Source organism: Thalia democratica, chromosome 2 (genome assembly GCF_965202585.1).
Source record: "Thalia democratica chromosome 2, ktThaDemo2.hap1.1, whole genome shotgun sequence".
NCBI classification, from domain to species: Eukaryota; Metazoa; Chordata; class Thaliacea; order Salpida; family Salpidae; genus Thalia; species Thalia democratica.
In genome coordinates this window covers 32,738,935-32,758,967 of record NC_139166.1, presented here as the reverse complement: position 1 = coordinate 32,758,967, position 20,033 = coordinate 32,738,935, and the positions used below count along the sequence as shown (strand labels likewise).

Sequence of the window (20,033 nt, the reverse complement as noted above, 5' to 3'; positions counted from 1 at the left end):
AAAAGTCTGTTTAGAAAAAGTTTGAAAAATAGAATAGAGCTATACTGAACTAACTTAAAGTAATTTATAAGACAAAATTGCTAAAACAAAAACATTTAAAATAGTAGAAATTTTTACCTTAAAATTTATTTATTTATTAAAGTTTATTTTTGTATAGCGCGAAAAGTTTAAATTATAACATAATTTTTTTTTTCAAGAATTATGACGTTACTATAAACTGCTTGCATAATTATTATAATCAAATTAGACATGCATTTAAAGTTAAACACAGTTTACTTCTCGACTAAAATCGACCGGATAAGTGATGAAGCACTAATTTCGTTTGAAAGTTTCTGTTTTCTATCGTTTTAATAGTTCCTTGGCAACATTAAGTCTAGGAAAAACTAAAATTTACAAATAAAAATTTTTTTTTACAGTAATCTTCCTTCATTGTACCAACATATGCTTCTGTGTTAACGAATCAACACACTTCAACTGGGTTTATAATGGAAAGAATGTTTTATTTATATTCCAGTGAACTTGTTTCACTAGGATCTTTTATTAGCAAACAATTAAATCTATATTTTGAACAGTTAAATAACTCATATTAATTTAAAACAGTGCAAAAAGTAAGTAATTTATAATATTAAATAAAACACTCAAATCTGTTATAACTTTGTTTAAGGCTAACGTTGTAAAGTATATTAAAATTTTGTTGCCTGTAAACGTTTTAAAATCTATATGTTTGTTATTTAACAAAATATAGGTTCAAATTCTTATAATTATTTTTTACGTGTGTCGACTTTTTATTACAAAGTTATGAAATTTAATCTGAACTAACTTAGATCGCTTTAAGCTTCAAATTTTTTGACGTAACTTATCTAAATTTTTATTTAAATGTTTTATAAAAGATGTTTGTTTTGTAATTTTCTATTAGAAAAAGTTAATTATAGTACAAATTAACAATAAGTAAAGTGTTATTTATGGTACTAAACACACAAAATATTTATTTTTTGAAGTAAGAACTATATTTTTAACTGTCTAGTGGGCACATAATTTATATTTTATTAATTTACTGTGTACAGCATTTTAAAAGGTTGAAGACCACTAATTAAAAAGTCTGCTAGTTTAATATAACACGACAAAATCAAAAATTAGTATTACAAAAGTAAAGTATTATAAAACCAGCGAACAAAAATGTTTATCACACCTCTGTGAATGCTAATTTGCAAAGTAAATAGAAAGTCAAATTAAGAACAAACTTTTTAGTGAAATTCCTTAATGTAAATAAAAGCCATCAAACATTGATAAGTGGTTTTCCCAGCATTTCAAATACCTTGTTTCTTAAACGTTTGAACGCAATATTATAAAAGCAAATTAACTTAAACCTTTACATGTAAATATTTGCTCTTGTTGTAAATAAACAAATGTACATGTAATTACTAATATGATGTAGAAGACATTTATCAAAAGAACGTTGTTCGAATATAATTTCAAATATTTGGCACGCTAAACTATATCATTTTTTCTCCTGTTTTTGTACGTAAAAACTAACCATAAAACAAAAAGCTGAAAGCAAAGAACAAGTCTAAACAAGGTTTTGTTTATTTTAGAGATTTTCAAAATAACTCATTGTTCATATTTCAAACATGTTTACTTAAAAGTTTTGCTTTTAAATATAAGAAGACTAATACCTTTTTCAAATAAAAAACTGAGTTTAAGGCAACGCTTTCTTCTTAGTTTCAAGAAGCTAATACAAAAGTTTATATATTATTGTAAATAAAAGTTAACAAGGATAATCTGAATAACTAAATATAAAACGCTAGTAGACAACTTTTACTAAATTATAACAACATCTCTTTAAGTTTTTACATTTTACAAAACTACAAACAATAGAATTAGTTAACACATTTATTTCTCGAACTTAGCACAGACGAAAAACTTGTCTAAAAACAAAAAACTTAATGCATGCAGTTTTTTATATTACAAACTTACTTATGAAAAAAGCTTTAATTTAAATAAAACATAATAAAATGAAAAACAAAAAAAAATACTGAGGAGGTTCGTTAGAAAATGAAGCACGATTATAGAACACATATTGAAAGAAACAAGAACTAAAGTTATATAAATATTTACTCAGACATTAAAAATTTACACAGTTAAAGATACTTTTGATTAAAAAAAATGAAAGTAAAAAATGGATTTCTTTTTGCTGTTTTAATCTTTATTTTAATTATATAAACATTATTTAACTAATTGAAATTAAAAAAAAAAAACTTATATAGTACTTATATGAACTTGAGAATACTGATTTTAAAAAATTATTAATACTACTGAACTAATTAAAAAAAAAGTTTTTTGCAAAACCCTATAAAAAAAAAGAATACTTGAAATGAAAAAAAAAAATCATCAAGTTTTATAATTCAAATATGTTCATAAACGATTGAAAACATTTACCAAGGCTTTCTTGGTTTAATATTAGCTGATATTTCAGATTCAGTTTCTTCGTCTGTAAATTCGTCATCCTAAATAATATGAAAATTTATTAATAATAAATTTACACCATTTTCAACACTTTTAAATAAACAATTCTTTAATCATTTGCCAAAATTCCAAGCCTTCAAATACTTGTTTTTTGGGATAAAGTTTGAATAATTTCTATTCGCCAAAAAATTAAAGAAATCGGCAGAATACTATAACTTTTTTTAAAAACTACCTTTTTATAGCTTACACAGAGTTTATAAAATTAAATAACTTTTGAAAAACATGAGTCTTAATAAAGACTTAAACACAATAATTAAAAAAACGTTTAGGTTGGTTAATATTTATCAATTCCTAGTGTTCTAAAATAGTTTAAACATTTTTTTTATATTAAAATGAAGTTTATCAATCAGATAAAAGTATACAAGAACGGAAACATAAGTAAAGACTCAACAAAGCACAATGCTAACAAGAAACAAGGCTTGGCAGAATGTTTAACAATGGAATAACGCGTCCTTGGTTAAAACAACAATAATTTCGAATGCCAACAATGTTTTAAACTATAATGTATATCATAAAAAATAAAAATAAAATGTATACTTTGTTAGCTTTTATGAGTTTTTAAGGTAACTTATACATTTAAATCAATAAAGCTTCAATAAAACTATGTTGTATAGTATGGAATAATAATAGCCTAAAATTTAAGATTATTTTTAGTTTTTCAATTTTAACTTCATAACAAACAAAATATTTAACTATACAGAGTTAAAACTTGAGGGTCTTTGCTACAAATGTTATCATAATAAAAAATGAAACTTTAAATTTTCACTTCGTATAAAACTAATTTATTAATTTTTTTAAACATGCAAAGCTAAAATAAATAAGTTAAAGCCAAACTGTTAAAGTTCTTTACGAACTCGTATAAACAATTTTACAAATACAACTTTAAACTTTCTAAAGACGCTTCATTAAAATTTCATGTAATTCGCAAGTAGTTATAAAAGAATACCATGTATAAGTAAAGTGTTTTAGATTGTGTTACTTATGCAGTTGTAATATAAGTTAGAGAAAAAAAAAACATTACTTCCAAACTAGAGTTTTAAACGTTTAGAGTTTCGTATTGTATAGTATGAAAGTTTAGATACTTTTACATATTAATTAAATGCAAAAATCTAAAAACCGGTATAATTATTTGCCTTTTGTTTCTTTTAGTTGTTACCGACCACTAATTTATTATTTCCTTAGACTTCAACTGTTTTTAGTAAAAAAAAATGAAAGTTATACTTTAAGTTAAATTTTAATCTAGAAAAAAAATACTTTTGGTTTTGTCAGCTTTGTAAAAAATGTTGGTTGAGACACTTAGCAAGTGCAGATTTTTATTGTCAGATTACTTTAAAAACTAAAAAACATTTCAATTTTAACTTTATATGCTAACACGTAAAATATATTTATATATAACTTCTTATAATTTGTTAAAACTGTTACACCAAATTATAATTTAATAAAAAAATTTAAATTGAAAAATATTTAAAAGAACCTTAAAATCACTTTTTAAATGAAATTTAAAGCATCTGGTAGCCAAAATTAAAACTTTAAAGACAAAATTATCTTTCTTAAAACAATTTTCTGATCCTATGTCTTAAATGAAGATGCTTTGTGTTTTTAGCTTATTGCAATCAGCTAAAATGTTTTTGAAACCTTATAACTTGTCTGTAAGGCCAGCAAAAACGACTGGATAAAACTTTTAAATAAAATAGTATAATGCTCACTGAATAACTTTTTTTTTACTTACAACAAAAGTAAACTAAGTAAGTAACATAGCTAAGATTTCTACCAGGTATTTTCCATAAATGTTGATAAAAATATAACAATTATAAAGAAACATACTTCTTCTTCAGATTCAGTAAACTGATCAGTTTCAGATAATTCATCTTCAAATGAAAGTCTGTAAAAATATACCGCTTTAAGCCATAGGTTTACATTAAAAACAGTTTATTATTGATGATATAAATGTAAATCTATTAAGTGTTGCATGATTGTTGATAGATGTAAATATATGAATAAAATTAAACTTTTATGCTTCTTTGTTTTGTATAATGCAAAAAATTAAGAAAAAAACAATATAATAAAATCATCAGTAATTTAAAAAAACAAGGCATTGAAACTGTTCAAAATGTTACCTTAGTTTCTGTGCAAATTTTTTTTTAAACATTAATTTTAAATGCATTTTAATATTTTTCTGTATATTTTCTACTGCAATAAAGAAAAATTAGTTAGTTAAGGTTTTATTAAAAGTTATGACCGAAACTTTACAAAAAGGTGTTTTACCTCTTTTGGCTTTTTCTCTTCGTTGATTTGTCTTCTTTGTTTTGTGCAGAGGAAGGGCGTCGTTTGGAGGATGATTCCCTCCGCAATATGGAGTTGGAGGGAGAGGTGAGTTCCAACCTGTCGCTTATATTCATCGATGCTGAAGGTCGCAACACGTTTCGAAATTTCTAATAAATATATTTGCATTTAGCCACCTTAATACTTTGTCGGTATTTGAAGTTAAAATTTTTTAAAGAAATTAAATTTTAATAAATATATCATTAGTTTAAACAGTAAGGAAATAAAATATAAGCCATAACAAAATATCAAACTTCCATATGGTCATCTTCATCAATATCTCCCAGGTCCTTGTATGCACTACTTAAAATTTCCAAGGACTTTGCATGTTGAATCATCTCTATTTTGACAAACTCTCGTAAATACTTCTGCGAAATCACAAAATATATTAAAGTAAAATTTTATTTTATTTGTTTGACATAACTTATATAAAACTTATTTTAACTTTGAAATGTAAAAAATTATTTCTTTTGATTGGCAGAAAGCTATGAAAATTTGCTAATGCAATATATTATTCAAAAATTAAAGGAAAAAATACAAATAACAGTTTGGTTTATAAAATTTAAAAAGTTAGTATTGAACTTTGATCAGGACACCACTAAAAATTAACTGTTGGAATAAGTTTTATTTTTTAATTTAATCATTTTTGAAATTCTACAATTAAAGTTTTGGAATCAAATTAAAAGCCGGGCATTAAATCTTTATAAAACATTAAGTTATTCACAATACTTTATTTTTATAAATATGCTTTTGTAAAGCAAAAAATTAATAAAAAAATGTTGTTTTTATGTTTCAAACTATGATTTAAAAATATATTGTACTTACCAGATCTGAAAAATCATTAAAACTTAAAGCTGACTTTAACTAACTTATTTAAACTATTATATTTAAAAAAAGTTTTACAGTAAAAATGGAAACACAACTAAGATAAAGATTTTTATAACATTTAATAGATATACAAATGAGCCAGTTAACTAATAGTGTACTAAAACAAAAAAAAAAATTTATTAGTTAGAAAAATGTCATATATCATTGGTATAATCAAAATACAGAAATAACTAACTATGTTTTTGATTTTTTTTCATACTATAGCAAATACATACAAAATACCCAAAAGTTAAACCTACTTAGTATATTTTAAACAAACTGTCAACTTTAAAATATAGTTAAATAATTTTCAAAACCTTTAAGTCTTTAACTTTTTGGCTCTCAAATTTATCAATAGTTTGCTCCATACTTTGAGTAGACCTTGCCACGTCAATCGACCTTTTTTGGAGCTCTAATTCCGCATTACTCTTTTAAGAAAACAATTGATAAATTGTATTTGGTAAAAGTCAAAAAATAAATTAATTCAACATTTATAAATATTCAGATTTAATTCAATTTTTATTTATATTCGCAAAAGTTTATTTTTTAAATATAAAAACAGGCAAGAATTTTTTAAAAGCTATAACTAAAGTTACATATATTAAAGCTCAAAGTAATAGTTATAATGTTAACATCAAAAATGATTGGTTAATAACTAAAAATTTAACAAAAGTACTTTTATGTTTTAACAGGCTACAATGGGATATATTTTAACTTTAAACTTTGCATTTGTAAAGCAGTTCGTCTGTTAAAAAATCTTCCATTTTAATCACAACAAAACAATACATAAAACTAACAAGTGTCAAATTATCATTTGCAGATTTATTTCGAAGGCTTAGTGTTTGTTCATGCTGTTTCTCTTCCCTCTTTCTTGCTGATATATGTCGGCTCAAATCCGTCTTAAAATAAGAAAACATTGCAGACATTTAAAAAAATCTAACTCCTACTTTACTTATGTATTTGTTGTAAAAGTATTTTTCTTTCTAAACAATGCACTATTTAAATAATCAAACAATATGACTTTCATTATTAAATGATACAAAAAGTATAAATTCAAGTTGTTAATGTTCTGTCTAATTAAACAGCAAGATAGCTTAACTATTAGAAAAAAAACTGTCTTAATAAATTTATGAAGTAGATAAAACTCGTTTAATCTTTCTTATTAAGAAATATAACTGAGAACAAAAAAAAATTATACAACTTTGATTTTAAATAGTAACCAGTCTAAAAACATGTGATACCTCTGTATGCTTGCATTCAACAGAGTATTTCTTCAACGGTTCAACTATACACCTTTCCATTCTTTCAATCTGAGTATACAAAGTTTTCATAATGGTTGGTACTAAGTTTTAATAGAATTATAGATTGAAATAATAAGTGGAAATAGTAAATGTAAGACTTTTAGATGGTCTGTAGATTGGATAAAAGAATTAGCTTAATTAAACAGTCTCATACAATATATCAATCACATAACACTCATTGATCATAAACAAAATACTACAAACTATGATACAAGGACTTTTAAATTAAGTATATATTAGTCTCTAGATCAAATTGAAAAAATTCCTTAAATTAGCATTTAAAGATCATTACTTTTATCAAAATTCAAAATTAAGGGCACATAAGGTAAAGGCATTTATTTACAAAAACTAACATTAAATTTTATATTTAAGCTTGAAGTATAAACTATAAGTCATTTTTTAAAGAATACAAAAAAAAACTTTTAAGGTATAGTCATTTTAGTAAAAAGCTTCCGATACAAACTTTTGGACCATAGTTGTTTCACTGTCAAATTACTAGGAAGTTTTAACATTCACTAAAAATTTATCTTCACCTTCATTTTTCAAGCTATTGATCTCAAATTTTCAGGAATTGTTCCTTGCAGTACAAAAAAAAGTTATATTATAGTAATTAAAAAAAATAAAAAATAATGACTAAAAAGAAGAAAATCTATTTAAACACTCAAAATTTAAAAATTCTTACAAGAGGATAGTTTATTACTAACTTAAGGTTTTACAAAGAAAATTTGAGAAAGATTGCTTTAAAACTGTAGGAGAAGATAAATTTTTAATGAAATGGATTTTTTGCCATTTTAATTTTGTGTTTCCATAAGTATCCTATAAAACTCTCCAACTTTGTCCACTTATATCTCTAAAACTAATTTTCATAAAAAGAAACAGTAAAAAGCAACTATTAGCTAAGTCGAAGACCTTTAAAGACAGCTTAAATTTAACACTAAAATGTTATGATTTTGTTTTGAAACTGATGCAAACAAAAAAAAGCTTTTTATGTTTTTATGATATGAAGAATCATTTATAATCCAGTTAAAAGATTTAAGTAAAAAATATATTTAAATACATAAAATAAAAATTATAGTTGCTGGTTATTGGATAAAAAATTAATCTCATATAAAGTTTCATCGAGATTTTATTTAAACAAATTCCAAATACAAAACAATGATTTGCCATGTAGGTCTATTCAGTTATTATTCAAATCTTATAAAAGTAAATAAAACAAATAAGTTGGATGTATTATAAATAAATGAAAAACTTAACAAGAGGCTAAAAATTAGACTTTAACGCTTTAACTTTATTGGTAAAACCAAATTAGGGCATAGGGATCCAAGTTTTTTTTTTACAAAAAAAAACATTAGAACTTATATGAAAGCTCTAAAAATATACTATAAGATATTTTTTACAGAATAATAGAATACTTATAACTTTTGAGATATCGTCAGTAGTGTAAAAGGTTTTCTATACAAAAGTATGGAGAATAAAACTTTTCATTGTCGATTTTCTCTGAATTTAAAAAAATTCACTAGAAATCAATCTTCTTCATTTTTGGTCAATTAACCTCAAATTTTCAAGAAGTGTTCCTTGCACTAACAGAAAAAATTCAATAGTAGGAATTTAAAGAAAATTTGGATTTAAAAATTTAATGACCAAAAAAAATCAATTTGTTTTTGTAATAATTTTTTTTTACTCAAAATAAAAAAACTCCTACCAAAGAAATTTGTATTATTTAGCTAAGATTAAACTGAATAAGTTAAAACAAATTGCTTAAAAACAGAGGAGAAGATAGATTTATAGAAAATAGTAATTTTTGCCTTTTTACTTTGGTCCTTCCATACGGAACCTATTGAGCTTTCCGACTTTGTACCCTCATATCTCAAAAACTAATTTGAATTTCACAAAACGATAATTGAGTAATTTATTCAGTAATTGATTATTTTAAATTATTTTCACTTGAAAAGTTTAAAAAAAAAAAGTTAAACTCAGTACTTTTAGATGATTATTTACAAAAGTGAAAGCTTTGTTTTATTTCTAAACTAATATATCAAAAATAGAGAATGTTGCAAATTACAAAATTTAGTTAAATAATGTGTCAAAAACTATAAATGAATTTTAAGAGAAGTTATCCCTACTCAGTTTTAAAACACCTTTCAGTGTTAAATTATAAGAAGTTATAATTATAATTTTTTTAATCAAAACAAATTTCTAAAACATTAAAATATTTGACTTTTACTTCAAATCCAGGAGTTTTAAAAAACAGGTGAATATAATGTTATAATCCTATATAAACTTGCACATTTATTTCCAGTCTATACAGAACAATAAAAACTAATTATAAAAACATTAAACTCTAAAAAAAAAATCACAACTATAAACACTTAAAAAGAAAAATAGAATCAAAATGTTTACAAACTTGAGCTTGTCTGTAATCCTGAACAGCAGAAATGTTCTCAGCAAAATGAGTCAAACTTTTCTTAAGAGTTCCCATCTCTACGTCAGCAAACAACAGGCAAGTCTGTGGTCAGTTGAAATTAGCACTTTTGCAAAATCATATAAATTTTAGCCATTTCATCAATAAATACGAAGTTTTAAAAAAGTAAACAAGTTTCATGAGTTAAGTAATCCATAAAAAATAAAAGTAAGTAAGCAAACTGTATGTATATACAGAAACTTACAATAGTGTACTTAATTTGTCTTTTTTTAGAAACCTTATTTGTCATAGCTAAAATATGCAAAGTATCAAAAAAAAGTAGCTTTATTAATAAATATTATTATCAAAATATTGAAAGTATTAAATAGACTTATACTAAAACGTTGGTATACGATTATACCTAAGAATTTATTTTTCCTGGAGAGTTTTAAACTTTTAAAATAAATTCAAACAAAACTAACTTCAATTGTTATAACAAGACAGTGTAATATGTTTAAAAAACAATTATTATCTAATTCTGAAGATTTTTAAAAGCTCTTATATTTAGTTGATTTTACACTGCTTAAGAACTTTTTATGAGCTTATAAAAGGCCCTAGCCTAGAAAAAGTGCAATGAAGAATTTTAAACTATCAGGTAATGCAAACTTTCATGTCTGAAAAAAAAATTATAATTTTCTTTTTATAGCCTTAACTTCATTGTTTGCACATTGAATATTAGTATTGAGATAGTCTAATGATTAAACTAAAATATACTCATTTCAAAACAGCTTATATAACCATTATACAGTGTTTATCATATCTGAAGTGCAAAATTAGGAAAAAAATAAATACACTATAACTAACAATTCAGATAAGAAAACTTATATAAAAAACAGAATACTTTTGCTAGTCCATCATATCTGTCTCTTAATTTTCCTGTTCTGCGGCAAATTGAACCAAAGTCGTTGCAAAGAGTTCCAAAATGTTTTCTTACTTTTTTTACACTATCTTCAATAAGCTCTGTTTGTGCTGCTCTGTTAACATTTTTTTATAGATTTTAGTTAATTTGGAACTTTTAGCCTTCAATAAGTACTATACTTCTAAGGTTTTTTTAAAGTTATACTTGTAACTCAGTCTATATACTATTATATTTATACTATTCTTGTTTTTATTAATGACTTTTTTGGACTGTTTAACATAACAAGTTACAAATATAGGGTATTCTTTTATACCATCTAGAATAACTATCTGAAAAAAAGATATATAAAATTAGTTTTTAGAGTTTAAAATAAGTATAACTTTGTAATAATTGTTGGCTTTGTGATGGACAAAATTACCAATTTACTATAATTCTATGTATAATACAAACTAGTATTTTGAACTTATTTGGGATATTCTATACTTAAGCTATATAAAACATTTTAAATTAAGCTGATAAGTATTTAAATACTAAAAACTTTCCAGTAAATGCTTTAAGTTGTTTTTATTAAACAAATACATTTCAATTTGACATAAGGAATAAAGTTTTAGCAATAGTACTTGAAAATATTAAAATAAATAAGTTAAAAACTATCTTACTTTACAAAGCTTTTTTATAGGATTAATATTTTAAAAAAAATTGATAAAACAAGCTGATTAAAATTCATTTAGTTACTGAAAATTCCATAAAAATTTAAACAAGTCAACATAAAAACAAGTTATAAGTTTATAACAACAAATTTTTCAAGCATGCCTTGTATTTCATTTTTAAATTGTAACACAACTCTATACAATTAATTATAAACCGAAAAAAACAAAGTATACCATAAAAACTAGATAAAATTTACAACAAAAACAAATATTTTTGTTTAAAAAATATTCTTTGTGCACTCTACTGATTAAAGAAAAAGTTAATCCTTTTAATTGTAACTTTAATTTACATTATGAAACTTTAATGTAAAAAGTATATAGCAGAGTCTATATTAAGTAATGAAAATCAAGTTTCACAATTGCTTAATTTTGGATAAAAAACAACAAAACCTTTTTTTATTAAAAAGTACTTTTTTGTGTATCCTTTTATCTTAGTCATGTAAGAAACACAAACTTACACCGGGTTTGCCTGTCTTTGAGGCAAAAAAGCTAGCCTGACTGACCAAAAATTATCCTGAGTTACTTCAAGCAAGCCTAAGTTTAAGGTAAAAAAATGAGCCAAAAACAGAAAAAAACCATTTGATCAAACTTAAATACCTAAAAATCCAAAAAAAAATTAAAGAGACTTTAAAAAAATCATTAAAAAATAAAAATGTTTTAAGTTATATAAGTTAGCCTTAGGATGAGAATAACATTAAAAATATGCTGAATTTTCAAAAAAATTCAAATTAGACTGAGTTATCTTAAGTTTTTCAAAAATTTCAAACTAGCCTAATTAGCCTGAGTGTGTGGCAACACTGCCTCAACTAAAAACTTACACCATTAGCTTAAAAACCTAGGAACAAATAGATAGCATTTTTAAAAAGTTTTCTATAATAATACTAACAATGATTTTTTATGATGTGAGCTTGATGCAAAACATTTCAAAACTCTGACTAAATCTAAAATTAATTAGAGTTTTATTAATAAAAAGTTACTTGAAGTACAACTTTAAAGCTTTATATAAAAAAAAATAATAACTTAAAAAACTAGATCTCAATATGACAAGAAAGAAAATTTTTAAATATAATATTGCAACAAAAATTGTAGATAAAATTTATTATCTATGTTATAGTTCATGTAATAGTACATTTTAAGCCCTGTTGTGTATTCTCTAGTAAAAAAGTCTATCACAATAAATTTATACATTCATTTTATAAAAAAAATATTGGATTATATAATTAAAGTTCTATGTCTTTTAAAAACTTAAAGGAACAGCTTACATTGTTTTTTAAAACACAACATATAATTTTTGGTAGGTTTAATATATACTTAGCTTAAAATAGGTATAACGGCCATATTTTTAACAAAAGTTTTTTATATTAGTCATTACTAGGTTGGTAATAAAATTAATCATTAGAAATAAAATTAACTATAACATACTCACGCCAAAATAGTTTAAAATTATCTAAATAAAACTTTAATATTACCTGGCTCTTGCTTCTGGTGTTTGCAAACGACTTTTTCTAAAACTCATTTTAAAATCCTAATATCAATATTTTATAATATTATTATTTAAGTTTTAAACATTCTTTATTTTTAAAGCACAGATCCAAATAGCATCTCGTTGTTAACTATAAGTTTGTGCGCTGAAGCGTTTCAATTATTTTAAAGCTGGAGTTAGGCCATATTATTTACTATAGCTCGGGCCGGCTGCAGTAGCAAAGTTTTGAACTTTTTTTCCATTCGTAAAATTATGAATAATTTTAAGGTGAAGTAATAAAAAGGCAATACATAAATTTCATTTAAACACATTAATCCTGATCAAATTTGAAAATACTTTATATTTAAACCGTTAACTCTAACCCACAATACCAAAACCTAAAGCAAATAAAACGAAAAAATCAAAAATCAAATAAAACTTAATATAAACAGAAGTAAAGTAATAGCCAATCAGAAGTTCCTAGAATCTGCAGCTTAAAAGGTTATAATTGATTCATTTCAAAAATTCAGCGGTTAAAAAGTAGAATATATTGTATTTTTGAATAGATCTCGAATCTTTTTTTTTTGTTTTTTGTGTGGGTTTTGATCTCTCAGCTTACAAAATTTTAGTAATTATGTCATTAGAATCTCTACGCCATCTCGACGAATTAGGGGATTTAACTCTTAATTTTAATTTCAAATAGATTTCAAAAAGTTAATAAGAAAACAATTGTATATTTTGTTAAAAAGTTGCAGTCAAACGGTCGGCTATAGACGAGATTACTTGAGCTCTAGTGATATGACCACTAAAAAAACAATCAAATTTAAGCTTTATCATAGTTTCCATTTGCGGATCCAAATACATTCGCAGGTGAGTTTGATTTCAAACCGCATTAGTCATAGTTAAAGCTTTTTTTACTAAGGGTTTCTATATATAAAGTTGTTTTATCAAATCAAATAAGACTAGGTACAGTACAGGTTTATGGCGATTTAAGTAAAGAAAACTATAGCATTTGCAACCGCTAGATTTACAAATAATAATAGTTTGGCAATTATGAGTTACACATATAAATTAATATATATAATCAAGTGAAGAGTTAATATTAAAAAAGAATAAGTAAAATAGAAAAAAAAAATTTTTTTTCAAATAAGCATTTCTATGAAAAAGTAACTTTTATCAGTGGTCGTCAAAAAAAAAGCTATCTATCATTATAATTTTTTATAAGATTTGTTAAATAGCAATTTTTGATATATATCAGAAAAATAAAGTCTTGGATGTGTTATAAGACTTTGTTATTAATAAACATAGACAAAGTAAATAAGAATAAAAAATTGTAATTTACTCAGGACGAAAAATCTTAAGCAGAATGTGTACACCTACTCATTGTTAAATCATCTAAAAACTAATTATATTAAAAAGTAAAAATCAATAAATCTACTTTATTTTTGTCTAAGTAAAATTCAAAATCTTAAATACATATAAGTTTTTATTTTCGTAAAAATGAAAAAAACTTTTTTAAATGAGCATTAAATTTAAGATCTAGGAAAAAACTATTTAAAAATCCAAAAAGCACAGTTTAAAAAGTTACAATGAAATGTTGTGAATAAATGAAGAGAAACAAGAGGATATGTTCCCAATTATATTTTGTTAGCATATGTATTTTTAACGACAATGTTTGTGCATCTTTAAAAAATAGTTTAACATTAACCTTACTTAAATTATTTAAATATTTTTAAATTTTACATATATAATTTTTTTTTTAGTTTTCGTTTTTCTGTACTTAACCCGTCAAAACAAGACACATCGAGGTATAAATTTAAGTTACTAATCATTTACAAACACTAAATTAAAAAACTATTTTTTATGACAGTTATGGATAAAAAAATTACATTTTTATATTTTTTGTACTTTACATTGCGTAATTTTTTCAAATTAGGTAATTTTTTTGACAAGTATATAAATTTTTTGATTATTAAGAACCTATAATTGTTGTTTTATTTAAAATACAAAATATATTTCAAGCTAAAGCCTTATAAGTAAATTGCAACTACAACCATATAATAAGACAGCTTAAAAAAATTCTTTAAATTAATTTAAGTAACTTTTGCTCTTTAAAAATATTAACTCTTTAAATATCAGTTGTATTATAAATATATTATTAACTCAATGCATTGAAAAATAGCTTTATAAAGAAAATTAGAACATTCAAGTTTTTCTAAAAACAATAACAATAAACTTTTAACTGATGCGTTTTTGTTGTAAATGCACCTAATAAAAATAAAGTTAATGAGCGTTTAAAGTTTATAAATACTTAGTCTAAAAGTATATAGACTAAACTAAAAAGTAGACTAATAAAAATGTTCCAGCTAAAAATTACCTAAAGCCAAATTAAAGTTGAAATTAAAGCCTTAGATAACCGAAAGCATATTAAAACGTTTTAAACAAAAACAAATTCTACTAAGTTTTTACAAAAAAATTTAAATTAAATTTAAAGTAATAGAAAACAAAAAATATAGAAGAAAATTTACAAAAATTAAAAAAATATCCATAAAAGTTTACTTTGAAACCAGTCTTAAAAACTTTCCTAAAATACATCTAGAAATCGGAAAGTAATATACTAACACCACAAATAATTAAAAAAAATACAATTATTTTTTTCACAAACTATACGAAATTTTTTTTTATATCAGTTTATATAGTTAACAAACTAAATTCTTACTTGGCTAATATTGAAAAACATAAAGTTTATCTAAAATTAAGAAAATAATCAAAATTTTTTCGGCTAGGTTTGACAGAACTTAAAGTATATATCTAATAATAAAAAAAGCGTTGAACGAAATTATTCGTGAGACCGAAACTTTAGTTAAAATTTTTGAGAAAAAACAGCGTTGTAACTCTAGTAATTGGGGGTCTATTTAGGCATATTATAAAGGTAAGTATCTAAAAAGAATAAAATTTACAAAACTAAAACTAGTATCTAACTCATGATAAAGAAATGATAAGGGAGATATAAAAAAATCATTTTTATTTAACTTAAGTATAATAACTGTAAAATTTGCCAATAACCGTTTGTAATGATTAGAAAAAAGATATTTTTGGTATGTACTCAAATTGATTTCAGAAAGGACCATTTTACTACATTGGCTTTATTTAAAAAGGTCAATAGAATTATGTATATATTTAATTAGGTTGAAGAGGTATTTGCAATCTTACTAGACCTGAGTAAGCTTTTGATAGTGTAAAAGATTCTATGATACAATATATGCTTTTTCTAGTTGTTTAAGTCATATCTAGCTGCAAGAAAACAGTTAATAAATTTTGGGAGCATAGATCAATCTGAAAAAAATGTTTTTTGAGTACCACGAGGCTCTGTCTTAGGATCTTTAAAAAACATTTTATTTTTTTGCAGAACAATTATCATTTGAGGTTTCTTAATTTCGCAAAGAAAATAATTCTATATGCGACATTTAAACAAAACACATATAGTAACTCAATGAAACCTAAATTTGAAACTTAAAAACACTTCGGAGTGGCTTTTGAATAAAACTTTAAATTAAGTTCTAATAAAACTAGATATAATCTCTTTAGTTCAGTATAAATACGATAATCGAAAAACATGAATTTTTATGTTTAACAAAAAATGTTTATGTAATAACCTATAACAATCTTAACAAGTCAGAACACGTAGGGTTTAAAAAAATAAGTTGTTTGATAAAAGTGGTGGTATTTATATAAAAGACACATTTTGAATGAGAAATATCCGTATTTAATCTAAAATTTACTCTTAATGAGTATTATAGATACAGTAGTTTGCGTTAGGGTATAACAAAAATTAATAAAATTAGTTAAGTTATTGTATTTAATAATAAAGAACTTACAAGTAGGTTTAAAATAAATTATCATGAAAAGCTATTTTGATCTAGCATATTATTCATAAATTTAAAGTAAACTACTATTTGTCAATTCTAAAATTGTTAGAAAATACATTAAGTGCATGAGATCTTCTGAAAGAAACTATTTCTTACCGAGGTGTAATAATAAATATGGTTGAAAATAAATATATAGCTTATTAGGGTAGTAAGCGGTAAATTGAAATACCGTATGACTTAAACGATATCTAGTAAGTTTTTTAAGTTGATTTAAGACATACTTTAGTAAGAAACCAATCGAAAAATATAAATAAAAACAGGCAGCATCAAGAGGTCGCTTTCAAATGTATTAAATGAACTCATATAACTACTATATGTTTAAGTCTAGTCATTATAAATTACATTATTGAGGTTTAAATTTAATTTGTGTAATCTTAGTTATAGTAACTTTTCATTACATTTTTTATATTAGATTGTTTGTAAAGTGTTTTATTTAGTAGTTAGAAAAATAAACATTTTTGTAATTTTGTATTTTTGACTGAGTTTATAAGTATTCTTAAACTTACAAATTATCAGAAAAAAAGGTTTTATTAGTTTAAATAATGGTTAGATTTGTTTATTTTTGGATAATAAAAAAAGAGTTAATTGAAAAATTAAATATATGTAGTTTAACCTAGTTAATAAAAAAAAGTATTTAACTTTAGACAAAAAACATAGTTTTTTTTTTCAATTTAGGTCAATTTTCATTTATAATACTTGGTTGAAGTTTTAATTAATATCTAAACTTTATACAAAATTTTATTTTTTTAAATTTAGTATTTAAATAGACAAGTCATTTAACAAATAACTCATATTACAATTGAGAAGAACGAAAAAATAGTAAGTTATATGGTTTAAAACTGTTTATAAAAGCTTACAAGGTATTTTTTTGTTATAACTTTTTTCAATAGATAATGATCAATAATACGTAGTTACTATTAACATAAATATGCACTGTATTTTAATGTTCGGTTATTTTCGACAAAATCTTAACTAATATAAAATATAGTGGGTAATCAAAAAAGTCATAGTTATATCATAAATGTTATCTACTAATGTTGCTTAGTCTTTTGATTAAATACATTCAAGAACGGACAGTTTAAAAATAAATAAGAAAATAGCTTATAAAAACTTCAAGTTTGCCTTGATGTAAAACTTGTATAGGTTATAATAAATTCTATGATTGCAAAAAAAAAATTTAAAAAATAAAGTGAATGTAAAGACTTGACTAATAGAAGAAAATGTTTAAGACACATCGAGCAAAAAAATAATTAAAAATGAATGCAAAGTTGTGTTTACTCAGAAAGTTACTCGTTAAAACATCATTAACAACTTATAAAAGTTCTTAATGCGAACATGAGCATGTGAAAAAAAGTAAAAACATAATAAAAAGTCACTCTATGACTACTAAGAAATAATATAAACTTGAGACTTGCACTTTATGTTAAAAAATACTCTATTAGTTTTTAAACTCTTGTTAGTTAAGTTTTCCTCAACTTCACGTAATTTTTGTAAGTAATAAATAACAAAGAACTAATTTGATACACCGGTCACGTAGAATTACTAAAAACAACTTTTAAAGTAACTTAAAGTATTTTCTATAATACTAACAAATTTACGTTTTAAATGGGCTTCAGTAATTTATGAGCCTCACAACTTTTATAACTTTTAACAGCCTCTGATCTTGTACTTACAAAACTTTATAAACAGTCCAAAAATGATCATTTTTAGAACAATTTTGTTAAAATTTTTTTATGTTTTAAAAGTAAATTTTTGCTAAAATTGTATTAAATTTGTAAATTTTAGACTTTAATAGAACTTACACAAATACTTATTTTCATCGTTTCTGCAATGAAATTTATTATGTTTAAGTAATAAAATTTTCTTACAGTTAGTCTTAACTACTATTTTCAAAATTTAATAGGGTCTCTTTACCTAAAATTTTTGAGATCTTTAAGGTAAAAAATAACATATGTTCTTAGACTCAAAAGTATTTTAAATTTAACACCTTAGACGTTGTAGTTCATATTTTTTTTCAAACCCCGATTAGTTTTAGGTTAAATAAATCTAGGTTGCTACATAAAAACTTAAATGTTTATCAAAAATTAGTTTTTTAGAAATGCGTAATGTGTCTGTAAAAAGCTCCATAGTTTCGAACATAGTTCATAGATTCGTCGTGTCAGCTACGAAAAGTACTGATTCAAGTTCCTCGTCCCTGGGAGCTCATTGGCATGCTGCTGTTGGTAGTACTCGTACAAGGGACTTCCCCTAGGCAAGGAATTGTCGTAAATTGACGTGGGTCTCAGGTTGTCTTGACCGCTCCCTTCTTCGCCCCCAGAATTGTTGCTTGTCAGTCGCGACCCCGAAGAAGGGTTGCGCATGGTAACGAAGGTAGAAGTTTGGTGTTTGGGACTGTAGGAAAGAGGGAAACCACCTTGTCTGGGAACATTACTGAGCACAATGCTGGTTCCGCTCGCCGTGTTTCCCCTACTTTGATAATTGTGCACAAGCGCGGGTATTGTCCGATGGGTGGCGTAGTGAGGAGGTGAGACGATGGTGGTTCGCTCCCCGTTGCCTTAAAAATGAATTTATAAAAAGTTAGAACTAATAAATATTCCAAATAAATATAAAATAAAGTTATAACTAATAAGTGTTAGTAGTTTATTAAAACCAATTAGTAAGCTTAAAACTACATCTAAACGTAAGGTAACAGTAATAACAGGTTAAATTGGTTCTTTTATATTCGCCAATAGAGTTTAAGAAAGTCTTTATAAGTTTAAGTCTGGTTACTTAAAAAATTATATAACTACATATTAGTTTAGTTTTTTTGACTAAACTGGTATTTTACCAAAAAATTAGTAAAACTTACCGTTATGGTGACAATGGTAGGGATATTTAATCAATGTGCTTGATGACGTCATTGCAACGTAGGAGTTCTGTCTTTTCTTCAGCAGTAAATTGTGCTGAGCAAGCGCCTGCTCGTATTTTGAAGGCTGAGGAAAAGGTGGAGGGTCGCCACGTTGAGGTGAAGTCGAAAGTGTTCGTTCTCTTTGAAACTTTGAGGCTGTACCCTGTAAGTTTAAAACTTGTCTAAATTTATTCAAAAAGTTTTGTCTAAAAGTTTTTAAATTCTACGTTTTGAAATATTGAATAAATAAGTGCACTTCAACAAATTTTACAGCATAATATGCTAAAAAAAAAACAACCAATAGAACAAGTTTTATGTGTAAATATTTTAAAAAACAAAAGTGATTAAGCTACAAAATAAAACGTTTAACATATTAAGCTATTTTTTCATATAGTGTATTGTTTCAAACTATTTAATTAAATATAAATTTTTATTTGTTAAAACTTATTCGAACCATATGAGGTTTAAAGGTAGTGAAAATTTGTATGCATTTACTTGCAAGTAAGTGATTCCGTTGGGACCAGTTTTGTGACGATGAGCCTCAACTGGGACTTGCGCGTTGACTATGGTTGAGTTTGGTTGGTCCGGGTACTCATACAATGACGTAGCATCATCTTCGAACCTGTTGACGGGGAATGCCGAGTAAGTTGTATCGTTTTCAGTGGTGACGATTACCAGCGGAGAAGGGGATCTGAAATTTAAAAAAATTCGA

At 24.4% G+C, this 20,033-nt stretch overlaps 2 protein-coding genes across 2 annotated transcripts in view; both read right to left on the bottom strand.

Moving 5' to 3' along the window:
- Positions 1-1,916: 1,916 nt before the first annotated feature.
- On the bottom strand, positions 1,917-12,650 carry LOC145829316 (CBY1-interacting BAR domain-containing protein 1-B-like). Its single transcript, XM_082937081.1, has 10 exons — positions 12,513-12,650; positions 10,316-10,448; positions 9,418-9,519; positions 6,954-7,022; positions 6,510-6,611; positions 6,030-6,140; positions 5,100-5,213; positions 4,789-4,955; positions 4,348-4,405; positions 1,917-2,504 (listed from the first exon to the last, which is right to left on the bottom strand). The coding sequence occupies exons 1-10, from the start codon at positions 12,557-12,559 to the stop codon at positions 2,433-2,435; spliced, it is 975 nt and encodes a 324-aa protein (XP_082793207.1). The 5' UTR covers positions 12,560-12,650; the 3' UTR covers positions 1,917-2,432.
- Positions 12,651-17,685: 5,035 nt separating this feature from the next.
- The window catches only part of LOC145829486 (uncharacterized), a 39,021-nt gene continuing 36,673 nt past the window's right edge, over positions 17,686-20,033 (bottom strand). The window contains exons 11-13 of the mRNA XM_082937294.1: positions 19,817-20,012; positions 19,283-19,484; positions 17,686-18,988 (exon numbers count right to left, since the gene is read on the bottom strand). Coding sequence (XP_082793420.1) covers positions 18,597-18,988; positions 19,283-19,484; positions 19,817-20,012 — 790 coding nt within the window. The 3' untranslated portion in view covers positions 17,686-18,596. The remainder of the gene's footprint in view (positions 18,989-19,282; positions 19,485-19,816; positions 20,013-20,033) is intronic.